The sequence below is a fragment of the Phragmites australis genome, chromosome 5 (assembly GCF_958298935.1).
Source record: "Phragmites australis chromosome 5, lpPhrAust1.1, whole genome shotgun sequence".
Lineage (NCBI taxonomy): Eukaryota > Viridiplantae > Streptophyta > Magnoliopsida > Poales > Poaceae > Phragmites > Phragmites australis.
This window is the reverse complement of record NC_084925.1, coordinates 33,880,926-33,902,527: the sequence shown is the minus strand read 5'-3', so window position 1 is coordinate 33,902,527 and position 21,602 is coordinate 33,880,926. Positions and strand designations below refer to the sequence as shown.

Genomic DNA, 21,602 nt, shown 5'->3' with positions numbered 1-21,602 from the left:
TATTGAAGATGGAACAACATCTGAAGCTCAAGCCCCGAAGAGGAAGCCGACTTCTCATGTTTGGAATGACTTCACAAGAATGCTCTAGTCAATGATGTTTGGAGGGCTAAGTGCATTTGGTGCAATAAAGTGTTTTCTGGTGAAACAAAGAATGGCACTAAACATTTGGCTATACATTTGAAAACTTGCATTTATAAGAGGTGGACAGATGGTAATAAGCAATCTAGTTTGAGGTTTGGGTCAGGTGAAAATGATTCAGTTGCCATAGAGAACTATGTCTTTAATCAAGAGGTAGTTCGGAAAGCACTATATTATATGATTATATTACATGAGTATCCGTTGTCCATTGTTGATCATGTTGGGTTTCATAGCTTTGTTAGTGCATTGAAACCTCTGTTTAAGATTGGAACCTATAACACCATTAGAAAGGATATTTTGGATTATTAAGAGTCAGAGAGAAAGAAAGCTATTAGTTATTTGCAAAGGATAAATTATTGTGTAGCTGTTACTATTGATCTTTGGATAGAGGATAACCAAAAGAGGGGATATATGGTAGTCGCTAGGAATTTCATTGATGAATCTTTGACGCTTAGAAGCTGTATTTTGAGGTGAAATTATTTATATGTCTTTCTGAAATTAGTTCTTTTTATGTCTCGCTGAAATCATTTCTTTTTGTGCAGATTTCTATATGTACTATGGCCTCATACATCAAATTTACATCAAATTTAATATGTGAAGCTCTCTATAAATGCTTCCAAAGTTGGGATCTTGATTGCAGGTTGTCTATTGTAACTTTGGATAATTGTACTACAAATGATGCTATGGTTCCAAAGATAAAGTTAAAGATTGGGGTTTCTAATCTGATGTTGGAAGGGAAGATGCTACATATGCGATGTTGTGCGCATATTCTAAATTTAATTGTTAAAGATTGTCCGGAGGTGATTGATATTGCTGTAAACAAGATACGGGAGAGTGTTGCTTATTGTGTTGCTACACCAAAAAGGTATGAAATGTTTCAAGAATCAGCTTTGTCCCAAAAGGTTGAATTGAAAAAGAAGTTGTGTCTTGACTGCAAAACTAGATGGAACTCGATCTATGACATGCTTAGTATTGCTATACCATATAGGAATGTCTTTAATCGAGTCAAGCAACTTGATAGGCATTTTACTTCTTCTCCAAGTGATAAAGAATGGAATTTTGCAGCAGCGGTTTGTGATAGATTAGCACTTTTTAATGACCTCACTGATTTATTTTCTAGAACGAAATATGTGACAGCTAACATCTTCTTCCCTAAAGTTTGTGAAATCAAGATGAGTATGCATGAGTGGCAAGTATGCAGTATTCCAATAATTGAAGAAATGTCAGCTACCATGATAGAAAAATTTGATAAATATTGGTCTGATATTCACACTTTGATGGCTATTTCTGTTATTTTTTATCCAACTAAAAACTTGGCATACTTGCATGCTTGCTATATTACTTTGTTTGGTGAAGAAAATGTTGAGTATCATATTAATAAGAGCCATGAATTATTGTGTGACCTACTGAATGAGTATAGACCAGCAAGTGGTGAAGAGGTGGTGGACACATCATCTTTTGCACCTCACAAATTTCAGTTGAGACTAAGGAAGTGAATGCTATATTCAAAACTCTAGCTGCCAGTAAAAAAACTAGTCATTTAGTAAAGGCCAAAAATGAGTTGGACCGCTACTTGGAGGAAGAAAATCTCCCTTGCACTGATGAGGACTTTGATATACTTGGTTGGTGGAAAGTGGCTGGTACTATACATTGAGGATAATAGCTCGTGATATTTTGGCAATTTCAATCATAATTGTAGCTTCTGAATCTAGAGCACTAGTGGGAGAATTCTAAGTGAACATCATAGTCGTCTCGCACCAAGTTTGTTAGAATCATTGATGTGCTCTCAGAATTGGCTTCGCAACAATGTTCAAGGTAATCAAATATACAATTGTGTTCTATCCTATTTATTAGTAATTTTCAGTTATTAATGCAAAGGATTATTTGCTTTTCAAATGAAGGTTTAGAAACTATGGAGAGCTTATGGATGTGCTTGGATGAGATGGAATATGAGATTAAGGAGATATGCTTCTCAACTGTCGACTCTAATTAGAGTATTTGAATAATTTGCTACATTGTGATGTTTGGTATGTTGTAATGTGTTGGTCTAGTTGTCAGTTGCTCATTGTCTGTTGGTATGTTGCTATTTTGCTACATATAATCATGTGTTTATCTTGGTCTGTTGGACACTTGGAGTATTGACTGCCAACATCAGATTGGTTCTACATATAATCATATGTATTGATCTACTAGATGCTAGTTAGTTTGAATAGTTTGTGTTGTGTCATTGTCAAACGTGTCTATTTGCTGTAAAGAATATGGACCATTAGGTTAATGTGTTTGTGATTTGTATTGTCAAAAAATTTCTTGTGTAAAACTATTGTAAAGCCATGTGCCCATGTGTAATTTGGCGGGTAATCGGGTATACCTGCGGGTGACGGGTACCCACGGGCAACGGGTTTGTTCTTCGCCCATCACCCATGGGCGTTCGCGGGTATGCCCGTGGGTAAACAAAAATTGATGGATACAGGTGTAGAAAAGCACTACCCGTATCCGTTATAGCCGATTGCCATCTATAGGCGAGATGCTGTTGTAAACGGGCAATATCTTGTTCTCGGTCGTTGGACGAGCGACGATAGCCTATACCTGCCATTTTTTACTTGAAAGTTTTAAATAAAAAATATAAAAAAATTATATTACTAACTCACACAGAAGGGCGGATCCAAGTCCTCTGCTTAGGGCTACGGCACGGGCCCGACCCAGGAAACCGAGGGGAAAGCCAGAGAAAGCCAGAAAAATATATCATATTTAGCCCACGAAACGTGAAGTCAGCTTAATAACAAGAGGCCCAACACCCCCTAAAATGAGCCCTGCATTTGCCCCTACTCACAGTCGATGTATGGTCCTTTGAAGACATGTGTACTACCCCTTCCAGACTATATACTATTTCAATGTCCCCATAAAAAATCATGAACTGCTACATGTCCAACGTACTTGGCAACCATCGACAAAAATACTAACATTATTGCAACAGAACAGAAATAATTATATAAAACTACATCTACAATGAAAAATTTATTACAAACATAGCCCAACATATAATATATATTACAACAAAATATTCCCGAGTCGCTACAATTAAACACCTCTAGATCATACATCTACCACATCAGTTATAACTATACTATATCTAAATCCTACATCTAATATCTAACAAATGTTTAAATACTATATCTAATTACTAAAATATACATACAAATAAGATCTAGCTGCTAAACTATATCTAACCATGATTCTAAAACTAGATCTACATTATAACTAAGTTTAGTTACTATCCTACTAGATTAGTAAAAGAATTCTACATCTAACATTAAACCTATATCAAAATCTAGCACTAATTGCTATCCTATCGAATTTATCAAAAAATCAGAGAAAAAATATACCTCTTTTCTCCAGCAGTTCTTCACCGCAAAATTTCTCCTCCCCTCCCCACCCCTATCCTCTCCTCTCTCCCTCCCTCTCGACTCAGCTGGAATCAAATGACGATTGACGTCGGCAAGGTGGACGCGACCGAAATATATACCCAAAAGATCTCATCCACTAAACGAGTAAGACCTTTTAGATGGACGCGTCCAGCGACGCAGTCACAAAGTTCTCGCCCGCTGAACGGGCGAGACGTGGTTTTCTCTAGTTATTTAATGCATAGACCGTCGAGGCCTACAAAGTCACACCTGTTAAACGGGTGATGGTAGCCTATACCTGTCATTTTTTAAAATGGAAATGTATTCTTAAAAATATTAAAGAAAAAATATATAAAAATTCTCAGCGATATATTCCAGCAAGGAGACGGAGTAGGCGGCAAGTACAGCAGTCGTCGACGAGATGCAACTATGCAAGGCTGATGTCTGCTCGTAACAACCCATTCGGCTAGAATCGTTTTCTGCAGGCCTATTGATGATTGATTCACAAGCCAACAAAAATGACTAGCCTAGTACTTTAAGCGGGCTGGTACTCAATTTGCTGAGTGGGCCGTTATAAAGATCCAACAGGCATATGGAGAGAAAAATGGGTCAACCTGCTACTTCAACCAAATTTGTCTCCCAAGCCTTGCCAAGATTTTGCAACCAGTTTGACTACAGATACATGGCTGCCAAGACAGATTACTAGTTATCTTCGTCTGTGACAAAGGGATTTTCATTAAGCAAATAAATATTTTACCTGATATGGCATTTGAATCTACAAAAGAATTTTACAGTTATTCGAAGCAAATAACTGAGATACTGTCAGTTTACACCTTACTTAACATCAAAATCTGACGACATACAGTTGAAAATGTTACCTTGTGATGTTTGTTTGCCTGATAGAAACCCGAAAAGTTGGAAAATTCAGTGGATTGTTCGTGTCCAACACCTGTCTCCCACAGGAAAACAAAAGGATCCTGATTTCATGAATACACTAATTCTGACTCTTGATGTTATCCAGGTTGCTATCAACAACTTAAACATCAAATTGTGTAAGTCAATGACAGATCAACTCCGGCTACTTCAAGTATATAGCTCCGGACATCCCAAGGATGAAGTGTTATTGTTTCTGTTGGCATTCTGGCTGGTTCAGGGATTGAGTTCTTACAAATTCATCGTTCAGGTTATACCTTCGACCTGAGAATGCAAATAGAAAATTCACTCTCCGGATACCAATGAAAGCAAATAAATTATTTGGTGCTCAAATACATATAAGTATACTAATATTAGATGCAATATAAACTCAAAAATTGAAATTTAAAATGAAAATGAAAAGGTGTTAGCTTTGTAACCCAGCAAGTTGAAAGTTACCAGACAAGCATAATGCAAGTGTGTATTCTTCTGCAGGATATACTATAAGTGATTTTTTAAAAAAGATTAGAAAGAGATCATAAATTTTGGTAAATACATGTAAATGTGTAATGGTAGAAGGTAGCAAAGATAAACCGTATAAGCAATTTCGCAAATTAAGCTTACAAGACACATTTCACAAAATCACCATTCAAGTGGTTGGATTGATCTCATCCACCGCACTTTTGAGTTTTAACCTCAATATGCAACAAAAACAAGGTACAGTATCTAGTGGAAAAATCCTTGCGAGCCTGAATCACCTAATGATGAACTGTTCATACCACACAATCGTTAAAGTCACTTGAGTTTCTACCCTTTTTGGTCAGTATTCAAGCACCAACCTAGACTTCTTGCCAGGTTTTTTCAGTTCTGCTCCCTGTACGTGCAATTACTCAATGCAGTTCAAGTGCAGCATGGGCAATTAGGCATATGCTGACATATAAATCAAATATTTTCTCCTTCAGGAGTCCTGTTTCAGTCCCCAATCTCTTCCAGGTTCATCGATCTCACGTTGCTCCTTGGTCCAACCAATGCAAAGTCTCAATGCACTTATCAGTGTAAAGTAGTCCTAAATCCTCATCGTGGGTGGATTCTGTCATTCCATGTACTGGATGTCATTTCCAACCACAGCGTTGCCAGTGCCCTTGGGGACCTTGCGGCGCTTGAGAAGCCTGCGCACGGTGGCCATGTCATCCCATCTATTCGCGGTGCCATATAAGTTTGATAGGAGGATGTACCGGCTGCCATGACGGGGCTCTAGTTCAATGAGCTTCTTGGCAACCTCCTCACCAAGCTCCACCTCTCCATGCATCTTGCAGGCACTAGCTAGTGCACCCCATAATCCTGGGTGTGGTTCCACAGGCATGCTCTTGACAAAATACATTGCCTCTCTGACACGACCAGCCCTGCCAAGCAAATCGACCATAAGACCATAATGCTCTGGGTCTGGTTGTATCCAAAAGTCATCGATCATACTGTCAAACAACCAGCGGCCCTCATTGACAAGGCCAGAGTGGCTGCAGGCGCTCAGTAACCCAATAAAAGTTATGTCATTTGGTCGAACACCGGCCATCTGCATCTTCCATAAGAGTGACAGGGCCTGCCTCTCGCCACCGTTCATGGCTAGCCCAGCGATCATTGAGTTCCAGGAGTAGATGTTTCTCACGGGCATTGCAGCGAACACCCTGATGGCATCACGGATACTCCCACATTTCCCATACATGTCTATGATCGCGGTCGCAAGGACGACGCTCATCATCCCTTGCAGCTCCCGCTCAGCATACGCGTGCACCCACGCGCCGTGCTCCACCGACCGCAGCTGTGCGGAGGCTGAGACGGCGCTCACCAGAGCGGCCTCGTTCGGCACGGCACCGCGACCGACCATGTCGCCGAACACCCTCAACGCCTCCTCACAGTGCCCGGACTGGACGAGCCCAGTAACCATAGAACTCCACGTGGCGGCGTTCCTGCCGGGCATTCCATCGAACAGCTGCCGCGCCTCGGAAAGCACCCCGGCGCGGGCGTACGCGCCCAGCATCGCGTTCCAAGAAACCACGTTCCTCTCGGGCATTGCCTCGAAGAACCACCTTGCCCGCTCCAGATGACCAGCGTTGGCGTGCCCGGTGACCATGGTGGTCCAGGTGACAACGTCAGCGGCATCCTTAGAGATCTCCGCGAAGAGCCTATCAGCAGAGGCGACGTCGGAGGCGGCGAAGTAGGAGGAGACGGCGGCGTTGACGACGTAGACGTCGCGGGAGTGGCCCAGCCTGACGGTCAGCGAGTGGAAGAGGCTCGTGAGCGGGTGGCTGGGGTGGCGGGTGCAGGAGTGGAGGGAAAAGGAGAGGGAGATGTGGTCGGGTAGGAGACGATGGCAGAGCAGGAGTCGAAGGAGAAGGGCGCATTCGGAGGGAAAGGGGGCATCGCGCAGGAGGGAGTTGACGGAGGGGCGGGAGGAGAGGTGGCCGGAGGTGAGGAGGAGGGCGTGTATGCGGCGGAAGCTGGCTGGTTTGGCGGCGGCCGCGGCCGCGGCGGCGAACCAGGAGGGGGCCCTGGCGTTCTGGATGCCACACCGCATGGGAGAGATTACACTGTCAAGTGGGACCAGAGAGAGGTATAAAGTGGTCGGCCTCCGGGTCTTGGGCCGAAAAGAAATCTCGGTTCATGGGCTTGGGCCAGAACGAAGCTCGTTTGAACATCAACGTGGCCCAGCCCGCGGAACGTTTTGATCATCCAACATCAAGCGAGCGCTGGAGGGGGGTGCGTTCCCGAGTTCTAGAGGCGACTCAGAGGCGATTCGGCTGACCCCCTCGCCTTTTGATGGCCTCCTAGCGTCGGAGGAGAAGGAAGGCCCGATTTTCTTGTGGTTTTCTACTCTGTAGTTTAATTACTAGGTTAGTTTTTTTAGTTTATTTGGTGGATTTAGTTTGAGATCCACGGGTGTTTTTGTTTCCTCTTGGTTTCTCCTCTGAATTGGAATTTTGAAGGCTCTTTTGTTCTTCCATTTGTTAGTTGGAGGTTAATCTACCACAACATGGAGAGGATGGGTTGCTAGTTTCACTTCTTTTTTGGGTCATGCTCCTACGCTTGTTTTTTCGCCGGTGTTGGTTTCCGCACTAAGGTTGTAGTGGGAGCGTCTATTCACTTCTTATCCAATGCATGCTAAAGCCCGTCTCAGATGGGTTATCTCTTGTGGTGAAAAAAATTACGTTTTTTTTAAGGGGATGACTTCCGACTGTATCTTTAATATGGTAGTTCGTCATCTCTAACTAGCAGATGCTATGTTTGGGTGGTTCAACTGGAGGTGAATCAAAGCTCCAGACTTTATAATCGGTGGTTTGTAATTTCCATATTATATCAATGAAATGCCAACCTGGTTCCTTAAAAAAATACATTAAGCAAGCATAAAAGCACCAGAAAAGATCTAAGAAATGAACGAAAGTGCCGTTGAACAAAAAGTCTCCTATTGCAGCGAAGGTAAATGGCGTCGACCTTTGAGATGAGAAGGTCGGAGATTGATCATGCAGGTTAGGATGAGCATGAATTCATTCTAATTCAATTTAATTAACGGCTCTATACCCATGATCTATCACTATGCAGGTCAGCAGCTTGACGTTGATGCACGACACAAAGAAGATTGCAATTTGAATATTTTCTTGCCCTCCGAAGACCGCTATCACACATTCGATCGAACCCTGAGTAGACTAAACCTTCGTTGTATTTACACATCTCCACCTTGTAGTCTTTGGCGCCCCTAAATGGTAATTTCTTTAAGAGTAAATTTTATAAAATTATAACTATCTGCAGGTAATTATTATAAAATCATAATTTTTAGAACGAATTTCATAAAATTACAAGTATTTGTATCTCTAGTAATCTAAAACTATATTTTTTATGTTTCATAAAACTATAATTATTTTATGTAAAATATTTGTAGTTTTGTGAAACGCAAAAATATAATTTTATGTTACTAGAGGTATAAATACTTGTAGTTTTGTAAAATTCGTTTTAAAAGTTATAGTTTTATAATAATTAAATATAAATAGATATAGTTTTATAAAAATTACTCTTTTCTAATTTGTCTACGCCGTAGCTTTGCTGCCTTACCGTATCTCATATTTAATCACACCTGAACAAATGCAAGCACTGGACTCGCCTGGATCAACGATCGAGTGTACGAGAAGCCGTGCACTACGAAAGAGGAGCTTTGATTTTCTATCCGTTTGCTAGTGGATGTGTTGTCTATCTTCTAATTCTCTATCCATGCAAGCATAAAAAGGACTTTTGGAACGGGAGAGAAAGAGCATCCCATTTCGTTGCATCAAAGTCTTCTCTCTTTTGACAGTCCGAGATCTTAAATGTTGGAAAGCTGGGTAGATTTCAGCACTCACCTGCCTTTCTATATTGAATGATTTCTATCGTTTATTCAAGTTAATCAAACGATTACTATATAAAATTAGATCTGTTATTTTCTAATCTCCTCACCCATAAATAAAAGAATTAACAGCGATTGTACTTTTATAAAGTTCAATACATGCATGACGCCAAATGACGACTAGATGAGGAATAATTGACAGAAACACATGGTATGCGCTAATGCACCTCATAATGACTGCAGTGAGAAAATAATTTCTTCGGTGACACTGCACAACGAGTTGCTCTCTCTCTCTCTCTCTCTAGGGAGAAAAATACCGCTGCAAGTCAAGCGACCCCAACGAGTACTAGTACGTGTGAACGCGTGCTTCCTGCAGCTCGTACGAATGCGATACGTTTTTGTTTTACCTTGAACTAGTCCTAGTTGCATGGACTGCACTAGCACAGTAAGGATCCGATCTCGGTTTTAGTCATGCCTTCTATAACAGTCTAGTGGACTAGAATCCATGATAGATCAGGTAGAAGAGTCTACAACAAAATAAAACGGTATAAAACGGAACAACATAATGCCACATGTAACTCAGGTGCGAACACGATCTTAAACTTCTCTTTAATTTTATTTGGGTTAAGGTTGATCTTCAGCTCAACAATATGAAAACAGCAAGACTAAAAATGGAAGATACTCAATAAGTACTAACTAAGTACTAACACTATTTCAAGAGGTTGTATACTCTGGGTTAAGGTTGATCTTCATCTCAAAAATATGAAAGCATCAAGACTGAGAATGAAAGGTACTTAATAAGTACTAATACTATTTCAAGAGATTGTATACTGTACTCACATAATATGCTTAGCCCCTGACTAGTGGGCCCACCTGTTGGTGTGGGCTAGAGGATAAGGCCAACCGGCTCGGTGTTTCATGAAGAGAGCGATAGAGAGAGACAATGAGGGAGAGGCAGAGAGAGAGGTCGGAGAGAGAGATGTGCACCGGGTTGTAGGGGGGAGTCGGCCAGGGAGAAGGTTGCTGGTGGAGCAATGGGAGAGGGGACTCGCCGGCGACAGTTCCTGGTTGAGTGACCAGTGACGCGGGAGAATTGGACCTGGGTGACCGGGCGGCGAAGATGAAGGCAACACCAACGAAGGCCAGATGGCGTGAGAGGAAGACGGGGGGGGGGGGGGGGAGGAGGAAGCCAACTAGGGAAGGGGGTTCACCGGCGGTGGACTCCACAGCCGAGCATAGGAGGAAGAGCGCCAGGAGGTCGGGCCGCGAAATAGGAGGCAGCCATGGAGGGGAGAGCCGGAATGATTGTGTGGGCAGTTGCGCGTGGTAGAGCTGGAGCGGGATGTTGGCTAGGGCGTCATGTGAGAGTGGCGGTCTTGGATAGCTGCGGGGCTAAGCTCGGTGGCTTGGCGGGGAGGATGCACGGTTGTCGGTGATATGGGAACCGGGGGTTCCTGAGTCCCGAGGCCAGGACAGCGCAGTGCCACGTGGCGCCATTCCTTGGAGACCATCTCCTCTCGGGCCCGAGAAAAGTCAGACCTGGGAGGGGGTGCTCGGGGCCAAGAACAGTTGGTCCCCGAGTACCCAGAGTTCTCCGAGGACCCGAGAAGAACCAAGCCCGGGAGGGGGTGCTCGAGGACAATGACAGTTGGTCCCCAAGTACCCATAATTCCCCGAGGACTTAAGAAGCCCCTTGCTAATGGACCCCGCAAGGGCTCCACGGTGAGGTGTCAATCGGTGGAAAGCCCGATGATGCATTTAAGGAGAGCGTGGCCGGTCACAACCAACCACTCCCCCCCATGCTTGTCGTACTGAGTACGTCAGTCCCTACCACTGCCTGGTAGGAAGGCGTGGGGACAATTAATGCGACGAGTCCCATCGCACGTCACCCCGCGGGACCCATAAAGGAAGATGGCTTGAAGATATCGTTGATGGGCTTGAGGCGTATCGCCTTTTGCCCTGCCGCGTCAGATCGTGTCAGACCCACTCTGACCAGACGGGCATGCGGGGATATTCAATGGTTGGCCGGTGCCCCCTACACCTGCTAATGTTGAGGCGTAATGACCGACAGGACCAACCGAATGGCGCATTTTCAACCCCTGTAACATCAAACTGTAGACCCATGATGGTTGTTTCCATTTATAGTTTACGGGAACTTGTGCCCCCGATCTGGGCACGCCGAGCCTCCCCCCGGTAGGATAAAAGGGGGGGGGGAGCACTTCGTAGAAAGACAAGTTAGAAGTTCGAACGAAGCTGAGGCCAAGTTCAGGCTAATCGAAGCTCACCTCCACACAAGTTCAGAGAGACCGGCACTCAAAGACCGAAGCTCAAGACTTGATAGATAGACCAAAAAACCTTGTAACACAGAGATCCAGAGAAAGGCATTCCAAGAGCATTAATAGCACATCAGACACACATGAGTAGGGTATTACGCTCTGTGCGGTCCGAACCTGTCTAAATCCCCTGTGCATTTACTCCTACTAGCCGACGATCATTCGTCCCGCTTAGATCCCATACATTCGCATTAACCCCACGTACGAGGTAGATCCAGAATCAACCCCCCGGCTGAATCTCAAAGGGGGTCCCTCAGGATCCCCGCTTGCGGTGTTCATCCACCGACAACGGTGGAACACGACGACGATGAGTTGGATTGCTTAACCTAGCGGCGCAGAGGGAGGGGCCACGGCGGCGGACAATGAGGATTGGAGCGCTACGATGTGTGAGGAGCTCGTGCAGGTGGGGGAAGGGAAATAGAGAGGAGGGAGGAGATGGTGCTCACTGAAGATGGATGGCGCTCATGGTGACACCGTCGCTTGGCGAGGGAGCTCGACTATGACGGGCTCAGTGCCGATGAAGAAGGGTGGTGGCATGGTCACGTGGTTGCATGTACGCTATTGAGTTGCTACTGTTGCTGCTGTGTGACATGACAGTTGGCTGGTGTGTGTATGCTCGGTGCTCGTTGGAGCTTTGTGTTTGTGCAGGTGAAGGGAGAGGAGCAGAAATGGTATGGGCTCGGCACAGAGGGAGAAGAAGGTTCTACCATGCTACAGCTCTACTTTGGGGAGGAGGAAGGGAAGAGCAAGTTTGCTTTTCCTGCTCTAGGGTGAAAGATCAGGGAGAGAGAGGGAGCAAGAACAAAGACTTTTTGGGGCTGATGAACAATAACCGACATGGATGAACAGAGAGCAGAGAGAAAGATCTAAGGTGAGAGAGAGAGGAACTTGGATGATAAATTCAAATAATGTATTTGAATTTGAAACTAGATTTAGAATAATTCAAATTGAATAATTTGAATTTGAATTGGGTTGGGGCAATCCAAATTGAATTTGAATTAGGGTTTGACCTTATTTTGGAACAAGGATTTGAATATGAGATTTGAACTTGAACCTTATTTTGGAATAAATTGAATTGAATTTGCGAAGTGATCAAACCAGAAGGCATTCGATTAAAACTCAGAAAATTCAAATTCACATTCGAATACAAAATCAATGAGGGTTTGGATTGAACCAGAGGGGAATTTTATAGACGAACTAGCACTTGAAAAATAGCTTCGACTAGGGTTGAATTTGGGATAGACTCAAAGTTTCGATTTGAGTAATTTGGGATTTATTTTCGGGATAAAGGAAGTCGGTCTAGGATAATTCAATTTAAAATTGAATTATTAACTAGAGTTGGATTTGGGTTTAGCTGAATTGACCAAGATTGAGATTCAAATTTGAGAGACATTGAAATTCAAGTCGATCAAGGTCAATTTAGGTATAACTCAATTTAGCCTTGAATTATTGATTTGAGTTGGATTGGAAGATTGATTTTCAAGGAATGAATTGGATTAGGAAATTAGCCGAAAAGAACTAAACATGATTCGAATTTCAGAAATATTCAAATTCAAATTGCCACACATAGAAACAAGGACACGGAGAAACCAAAATGCAATTGCTCGAGTTGATGCAGGTTTAAATTTAGAAATTGACTCCGGTGATTTTTGGAATCATAGTTCAATAATAATATACATGTACATATGCGCATACGAATATAGATATAGACACACATATATACTCCTTGGATTTTATGTTGGCTTAATTAATTAAGATTTTTTTTAAATAGGAGTGGATTTTGGCTATTTTCTAAATGTTAAAATGCAGGGTGTTACAATTGTTCCATACTTAAAGGGAATCTCATCCCCGAGATTCGAAAGGTTTCGAGAATGGATCAGGGAAAAACTATTTTTCATCAGATCTTCTTCTTGATCAATTGTTACTTTAACCTTCATGTGAAAACTTCGTGATACTTGTCAAATGTAATTGTTGACCTTTTTAGCTAGCGAGCTAACATATCCAAAATATCTGTGAGCTAATTTTTCTCTGGGTTTGAAGTCTATGTGCATATGAGAGAAGTTTTCAGGTGCCTTTATTCTTTGACATCAAAACGAGGTCCTTTCCTTCGGGTGTTCTTATAGCTTTATATGACAAAACTGACCACTTTAGGATTCTCTTCGATCTTAGTCATTTGTCCTTCTGTATTGGTATACATCCAAAACTTTATATGACGTATCTTAAGACTAGGTTCCTGACATGTCCAAGGTTCTTCTTGAGTTATCTATCTCAACCAAATTTCTTGAAATCATCTCGTGTACTTCACTACTAGGCAGTATACATCGTCTTGAGGGTTATGATTATGTTTGATTGTTCCATTTATCCAAAATGTTCTCACAATAACTTCTCTAAGTCAACGTGTTGTTACCCCACTTAAAGTGGTTCTGACTTCAGGTGTTTCATTGAGTATGACACTATAGTCATTTGTCCTTTCATTGATTACCACTTTGTCTTCTCTTGAGATTCGGTTGCAATTCTCTCACTAATATGATGTTGCTCCAAAACACACTTTAAACCTTTCAACCAATGGTGATGTTTACCATATGCCATTCATACTTGGGTGTCCTAGGTAGTTTGGTCCTCATGCTTAACCTCATCCTACGATTTGTCCATTAAACTTCCTTTATGATACTACACAGGTAGATCCTTTACTGTTATCCGATAGGGTCTTCTAACTATCAGGTTGTTCATTCAGAAGTACTTCCAGTTACGGTCATTTACATACTATCGGTACCTTCTTTCGGGAGTAATTTTTGCAAACTTTTGTGAGTTCGGGTTTTAGGTCATTGATGTCAAGATTTTTCTTCAATCTTTCATGGGGTTACTGAGATAAACTTCCAAATTTCATATAATGTATTGCCTTACTAATTGTCAAACACTTAATTCCAAGGTTATAACTTGTCATTTCTTTCAAGGGCTGTAGAGTTTGCTAGATAATCTACCTCACTTAAGGTAGATCCAACATAAGAGTGTCCAAAAGATATCTGATACTTATTCTGAGTACATGGATTTCAAAAGACTTTTATCACTGTCGGAGTTTTCATGACAGGAGACACTCTTCGAAAGGTGAACAAAAGTACAATTCCAAGGTAAACTGAACAACGACTTAAGTTGAACTAACTGGAGTATCCATTGAGATTGATATCCATTGATTCTTGAGTTTCTGGTTATGGGTATCCTCTCCAAGGTCCTACATGACCTTCTATAGTTGTTTCGATTATTGATGGTAATACTTCGATGATGTAGATTGGTGCAACAATCTGTTACTTCTAGGGACAATTTGTTGTAAAGTGTCATGGATCTTTGCAAATAAAGCAAAGCTTTTGTGTGCCTTGAGTGTTGCACCGGGTCGCTACTAGAAAACTTGCTATCAATTGCTTGGGCTGCCTACACTTGCAGGATATTTGGTAGGGTCTGACATCTTCAGAGTTTCTTCTTGTTGCAGGTTTCCACTATCTTGGTTGTAGGGAACTGAATTTGCTTGGTTAGAGGTGGATCCCGAGGCTTTTTTCTGCATAATCTGTTGGTTTTCTAGCTTCTGCCTCAAGTTGTATCCAGTCCTCTGGAGTGAAGCGGGTCTAGATTCCTCTTCTTGGTGTTCTTGTGGTTTTGGCTAGCATTTTCCCGAAGTAGAGCTTGACTGATGCTATTGAGTACTTGAGCAATTGTCTATATCAGTTTGGTCCGGTCGTCCATTATTGCGAGAAAGTCTCCAGCAATGGGTGCTAATGTCATGTGTTGCTCATTCTTGTTGTTCTAATTTTCTTGTTTCTTACTCAATTCATGTATTTTTGGATGTTTTTTGTGCTTCGAGTGTCTTCTTTAATTGGTTTGACATTATCGTCTGTCTGATTGTGGTTTTACAGACTTTGTTAACGGGCTACTTTCAATTTTCAATTTTGTTGCTTGGGTTTTAAGCTCTAGGTGTTGATCATCTTTGCTTAATTGATTTGTTTTATGACATTTCTGGTAGCTTCTAGTTCTTTAGGGATAGAGTAGCATGCATAGGATGAGTTAAGATTCAATTTAGGCAGATGTGTAACAATAGCACAGAACCAAGAAACACATAATGAACAACCAACAAGAGCCAGCACTACAATGCAAACAAACACAATTAATTTTCCATCACAATCCTTGTGCAAGCCCTAATCTTGTTAGGGTTCTCCATGTTCAAGTTTTGAGAAGAGGTGGATAGGGAGGAAACCAACAAGCTTTGTAATGGTGTGCAAAGGCAAGGTAAGAGCAATAGGATGTAAATAGGGTAAGAAAGATTTTTTCATTGAATAGTTTATAATAAAACTAAAGTATAAGTAACGTCTATGCTAAGGTCACAAACTACAATCAAGTACGGCTCTGACACCATTCTGTAAGGACCCCAATCTCGGGTTCCTGTGTGCCTTCTATATTAGTCCCTTGATCAAATAGATGATACATACAGAATTCAACAGAGTGATATCAAATACACACTTCAAATAAAATAATTACCTGAAGGAGTGAATGATGATCTCGTGGACTAGGATCCACGGTAGACCAGCCAGGTAGAAGATCCTACAGCGGAACAAAGCGACACAAAATGGAATAACCTAATACCACATGTAACTAGGGTGCAGATGTGGTCTTATACTTCTTCTCTTTAACTTCATATGGGTTGAGGTTCATCTCCATCTCAATAATATGAAAGCAGCAAGACTGAGTACGGAATATACTCAACAAGTCCTAACACTATTTCAAGAGGTTGAGTAGATGCATAAGGGAGGTAACCAAGGATAAAGCCATATGGCTATAGTTTGGGTGCAAAGCTAGTTTTACATGCAATGTGAATTAATGTGTAATACTTAGTTTAAACCAGTTAAACAAAATCCAGGTTTGATTGATAAAATTTGTTGACCCTGGGGGAAGGCTATCTATTCCCCTGCAGTTCCCATCTTTTAGCTGGTTGATGCCTAGTCCAACCAGTTTCAATGGCATACAACCGGCTTTCTCCAAAACACAGGCACATTGCCCACTCACACATCAAGGGGTACGCACACCACAAGACTAACCTTTGTGGATATGTAACTTTGTATGTTCATGACCGTGGACATGACTATTCGAGTAGATTTACACTCTGTAGATGTTGTACGCTGTACCCACACGATAAGCTCATCCTCCAACCATTGAAAGTGGAGGAACTGATCTTACCGAGATCCCGAACCCATCAAGCATGTTGCTACATAATTCACCTATAGAATAAACAGTGGTCTGGAGCATTGGATTAATCGCGGCTCGATGGCTATTGCAATTGCAACAACCAGCTCTCATATTGCACACAGTAATGAGTCTTTTCCTGAGTTTTTGTTGCTCCTCTGCCTCCAAGGTGGGTGTCGAGCTCAGCTAATAGGGTGTGAGATCAAGTTTTGCCTATACAAGATGCATGGTTGCACTGGGGTGGCTTAGCATGTCGACACAATGATTCAGTCCTTACACAGCCGGGTCAAGCATCTTCATATCAGTAATCCTCCCTATCAAGAGACATCCTTTCCAAAGGAATACTCACAGGAGATAATCCCTCAACTCGTAGAGGACTATCCCGCTCGCCCTCACTAAAACAGGTTTCAGGGTTTTCTTAACATCACACCTTTTTCCACCACACACATACCATCAGACACCTCAACACATGTCACTCATTTGCAAAGCAAGTGATCATAGTAAAAAGTGATTAAGTACTCTCCAAAGAGAGAGCCAACATCTCCGAAGAGAGTAAAGTAAAGAGCGCTAAGCATACTAATTGACAAGGTTTCATCCGACATCATTATATCTGGTCTTGGGAGCATTCTAGTTACTATTTGAATATTGCAGGTAGTGGTTGTAGTTTGGCTTGTAAATGGGTTATAACTGATACCAACATTTGAAAAGAAACTTTTATATAGCATGCATTTATAACTATCATGTTTTAGTTTGTTATTTTATTATATTACAAACATGGGATCAATATGATCAAGTAGTTAGGACTTGCCTCAATGAAGGTCAATTCTTGGTCAGTCCTGTCGTTCAAGTCACTCAGGTTCTTCCTCATCGGGTATTGCCTTTAGTTCATTCCTCGTGTCCTTGCTTAGGGTTTGAGCCTATGCAGATTAATGATGAAGAGCGCACATCGACTAAGCAAAGGAACACCAAGCAAAAGAAGAATGACTTGGAAAATGATGAAAGTGAACCTAGGGGAAGATGATCGGCAACTCTTAGCTATGCAAAACTGACATACAGAGTCTAGCGAGGTTATCTAGTGAAGCTAGGTCAAGTTGTTAGCTAGTTGTTGTATTAACTTAAGAGAAAGCCTACTCAAGTTACTATCAACTAGGTGAGCGTTTATTAGCTTAACTGTCGAAAAGTGATAGTTAGGGTTTCTACGTGTACGTGAGTGCATGTGTATAGACATATACGTATGTGTGATACTTACATCTATATGTATGTGAGCACATATATATGTATACGTAAGTATATTCTAGGTGACTATATGTGTTTAAGTGTTAGATTAATTAATCTAATCTATAGCACTAAACTAAGTTATCTAGTATATATTCTTAATTATCTAGTGTTACTTAATCACCACCTAATTAAGCTAGAAACTATTGCTACAGTTAAAACATAGATGTACTTAATTAACTATGTTAAATTGTTATATTAAACTAATTAACTAATTAATAACATTAAATTATTCAATTATTTTCTAATGACTGGTATTTATTACCTAAGCAGCTATTCTGGCTTACTAACTACATTAATTATACTAAGATTAAATCTATAGCCTATATCATGAAATAACAATCTATTTCTAAACATTAAATAAAAAGCAACCTTTAGATATTCTAAAAACTAATCTAATAAGCAAAAGGATTAAACCTACACTTGAGCTAGGTTAACTATGCGACTAAAATTTGATTATAACCTAAACATGTTATTGAATTAACTAACTCAACTTTATTTACTAAAAGACAAAATCAAATTCTAGGTTAAATGCTGCGACATGAAATAAATACTGAACGAGAAAAATAAATGAAGCTACAAAATTACAAGATTTGGTAGGGAGGTAGATTATGATTTTAGAGTAAATCCAGCAAAATAATCGTTAAAATTGGAGTTAAAATGAAGGAGATACGGCTTCAGAAGATTTGCTAGAAAAGGAAAATTCTGGAAAAGAAAAAGGCTACTATTTCATGGATCGGGTCTATAGGGCTGTGAACCAACATGAGTTTGTGAGGCAGTCCACGGTGCACCGGGACCATGGGCTGTTGGGGTGACTGTACGGTGGGCTTGGTCCATGGTTCTTGGGCCAAAGGGGTGGTTCGGTCTGCTGTCCACCATGGACTAGACCAGTGGCCTGGTGGTCGGTCCGACCAGCTAGTGGGCCAACCTATCTGTTTGGGCTAGAGGATAAGGTTGTCCGACTTGGGGGGCGTTTCATAGAGAGAGTGAGAGAGAGATCATGAGGGAGAGGGAGTGAGAGAGTCCGAAGGGGGATATGGGCGTCGGGTTAGAGGGGGGTCGACCGGGGAGAAGGTGGCTAGAGGAGCAATCGAGAGAAGGGGCTCATCGGCGGTGGTTCCTTTCTGAGTGGCCGGAGATGCAGGAGGACTGGATCTGGGGTGGCCGGGCGGCGAAGAGGAAGGCGACACTGGTAGAAGGCTAGGCGATGCGAGAGGTAGACTGGGGGAGGGAGGGAGGAAGGCGGTCGAGGAAGGGGGTTGACCGGCGATGGACTCCATGACCGAGTAGAGGAGTAAGGGCACTGGGAGGTCGAGCAGCATGACAGGAGGCGGCCATGGCAGGGAGAGCCTGGATGGTCGCACGGGCGGCTGTGCATGGCCGAGTAGGTTTTTGTCCGGGACGGTGCGTGCTAGCGGTGTGGCTCAGCTCGACAACTTGGTGCGGAGGACACACGACAGACCACACCAACGTCGAGTTGGATGGCTCAGCCCAATGGCACAGAGGGAGGGGCCATGTCGGTGGCGCACACGAGGATTGGAGCACCGCGATGCGTGAGGAGCTCGTGCAGGTGGGGGAAGAGAAACAGAGAGGAAGGAGGAGATGGTGCTCATCGAGGATGAATGCCGTGCACAGTGACACCGCGGCTTGGAGAGGGAGCTTCATTATGGCAAGCTCAGTGCCGGCTAAGTAGGGTGGTGGTGTGGTCACGTGGTTACGTGCACACTGTTGAGTTGCTACTGCTACTGCTGTGTGACACGATGGAGGGCTGGTCTGTGTATGCTCGGTGCTCGTTGGAGCTTTATGTTTGTGCAGGTGAAGGGAGAGGAGCAGAAATGGTATGAGCTTGGTAGAGAGGGAGAAGAAGGTTCTACCATGCTGTAGCTCTGCTTTGGGAAGGAGGAAGGGAAGAGCAAGTTTGCTTTTGCTACTCTGGGATGAAAGATCAGGGAGAGAGAGAGGATTAGAGAGAGAGCCAGAACAAGGACTTTTTGGGCTGATGAACAGTAACTGACATGGATGAACAAAGAGCAGAGAGAAAGATCTGAGGTGAGAGAGAGAGGAACTTGGACAATAAATTCAAATAATGTATTTGAATTTGAAACTGGATTTAGAATAATTCAAATTGAATGACTTGAATTTGAATTGGGTTGGGGTAATCCAAATTGAATTTGAATTAGGATTTGATGTTATTTTGAAACAAGGATTTGAATATGAGATTTGAACTTGAACCTTATTTTGGAATGAATTGAATTTGCGAAGTGATCAAACTGGAATGCATTCGATTAAAAATCAGACGATTTGAATTCACATTCGAATACAACATCGACGAGGGTTTGGATTGAACCAGAGGGGAATTTGATAGACGAACTGGCACTTGAAAAATAGCTTCGACTAGGGTTGAATTTGGGATAGACTGAACGTTTTGATTTGAGTAATTTGGGATTTGATTTCGGGATAAAGGAAGTTGGTCTAGGATAATTCAATTTAAAATTGAATTATTAACTAGAGTTGGATTTGGGTTTAGCTGAATTGAACCAAGATTGAGATTTAAATTTGAGAGACATTCAAATTCGAGTCAATTAAGGTCAATTTATGGATAATTCGATTTAACCTTGAATTATGGATTTGAGTTGGATTGGAAGATCGATTTTCAAGGATTGAATTGGATTAGGAAATCAGCCGAAAAGAACTAAAACATGATTTGAATTTGAGAAACTTTCAAATTTGAATCACCGTACAAAGAAACAAGGACACTGAGAAACCAAAATGCAATTGCTCAAGTTGATACAGGTTTAAATTTTGAAATTGACTTTGGTGAATTTTGGAATTCATAGTCCAGTAATAATATATATGTATATATACACATACAAATATATACATACACACACATATTTTTTGGATTTTATGTTGACTTAATTAATTAAGATTTTTCTTAAACATGAGTGGATTTTGGCTATTTTCTAAATGCTAAAACGCAGGGTGTTACATGCACATGTCATCATCTCACATGTGTAGTCATGCTAATTATTTTGGGCTTTTAGATTAAGCTGTGGGTGATTCTAATTACTTTATCCGATCAAAAATACTTAACATTTTGGATATAGTACAATCTTTGATGTGTACATTTGATAATTATTTTTAATTAAAATATATTTATACAATCCAATAAGTTTTTGATATTATGACATTATTTTTTAAGACAAATCCGCATATATAATTTTTCTTATTTTTAAACTAAATATTTCAAAAGTTATTGATAGTAAAAAATTTCAAAGTTTAACGGAATCTTATTCCAAATGTTACTTGCGGGGGGAGGGGGGAGTAGTACCAGTAAAGTAAGCAATGATGCATATATAGTTTACTGCAAGTCCAGTCCTCTCGCGCACGAGGCTCTTGTGTGACTTTGTCTTCGTCTTCAGCTTCAAGCATGCATTGTGATTATGAATTGAGCTGCTAGCTCCAGGCATGATTAGTTACGGCCGCATACAGAAGTAATATCCCTTCACCTTGCTAATCATTCACACGAAAACATCCTGGCAGTTGCATGCGATAAATTTGATGGTACCACGAGAAGAATCAAAGATGATGCTTAGGAGAGGAGTAGAAAATGTAGTAGAAGTGGTCGAGTGAATATTTTGCGTGGACATGTGTCTTGTCCCGTGCATGCATGCGTGTGGGCAATACTCGCATAGGAGCATTAGTTTTGTCATCGAGCTTCGTCTTTGGTGTACACTTCACTACCACAAAACATAGAAAACGATGTGAGTTGCTATGAGTGCTTAGTGCAGCATCTAGATTGATGATTATAATGGATGAATAGAGGTCTTAATAATTTTTTAAAAAACTAATAGTTTTCTTCTAATTAATCACCCAACATATCTTAAAAACTTAGCAAAAGCAAAAACACTAGATGGACTATTTAAGAAGCAAAGTTCCTGAGCATCA

The 21,602-nt window shown here is 41.6% G+C and overlaps 1 protein-coding gene across 1 annotated transcript; it reads right to left on the bottom strand.

Moving 5' to 3' along the window:
- Positions 1 to 4,986: 4,986 nt before the first annotated feature.
- Positions 4,987 to 7,023, bottom strand: LOC133919351 (pentatricopeptide repeat-containing protein At5g66520-like). The gene has a single exon (XM_062363724.1). It carries the CDS (start codon positions 7,021 to 7,023, stop codon positions 5,545 to 5,547), a length of 1,479 nt encoding a protein of 492 aa, XP_062219708.1. The 3' UTR covers positions 4,987 to 5,544.
- Between the last annotated feature and the right edge of the window lie 14,579 nt (positions 7,024 to 21,602).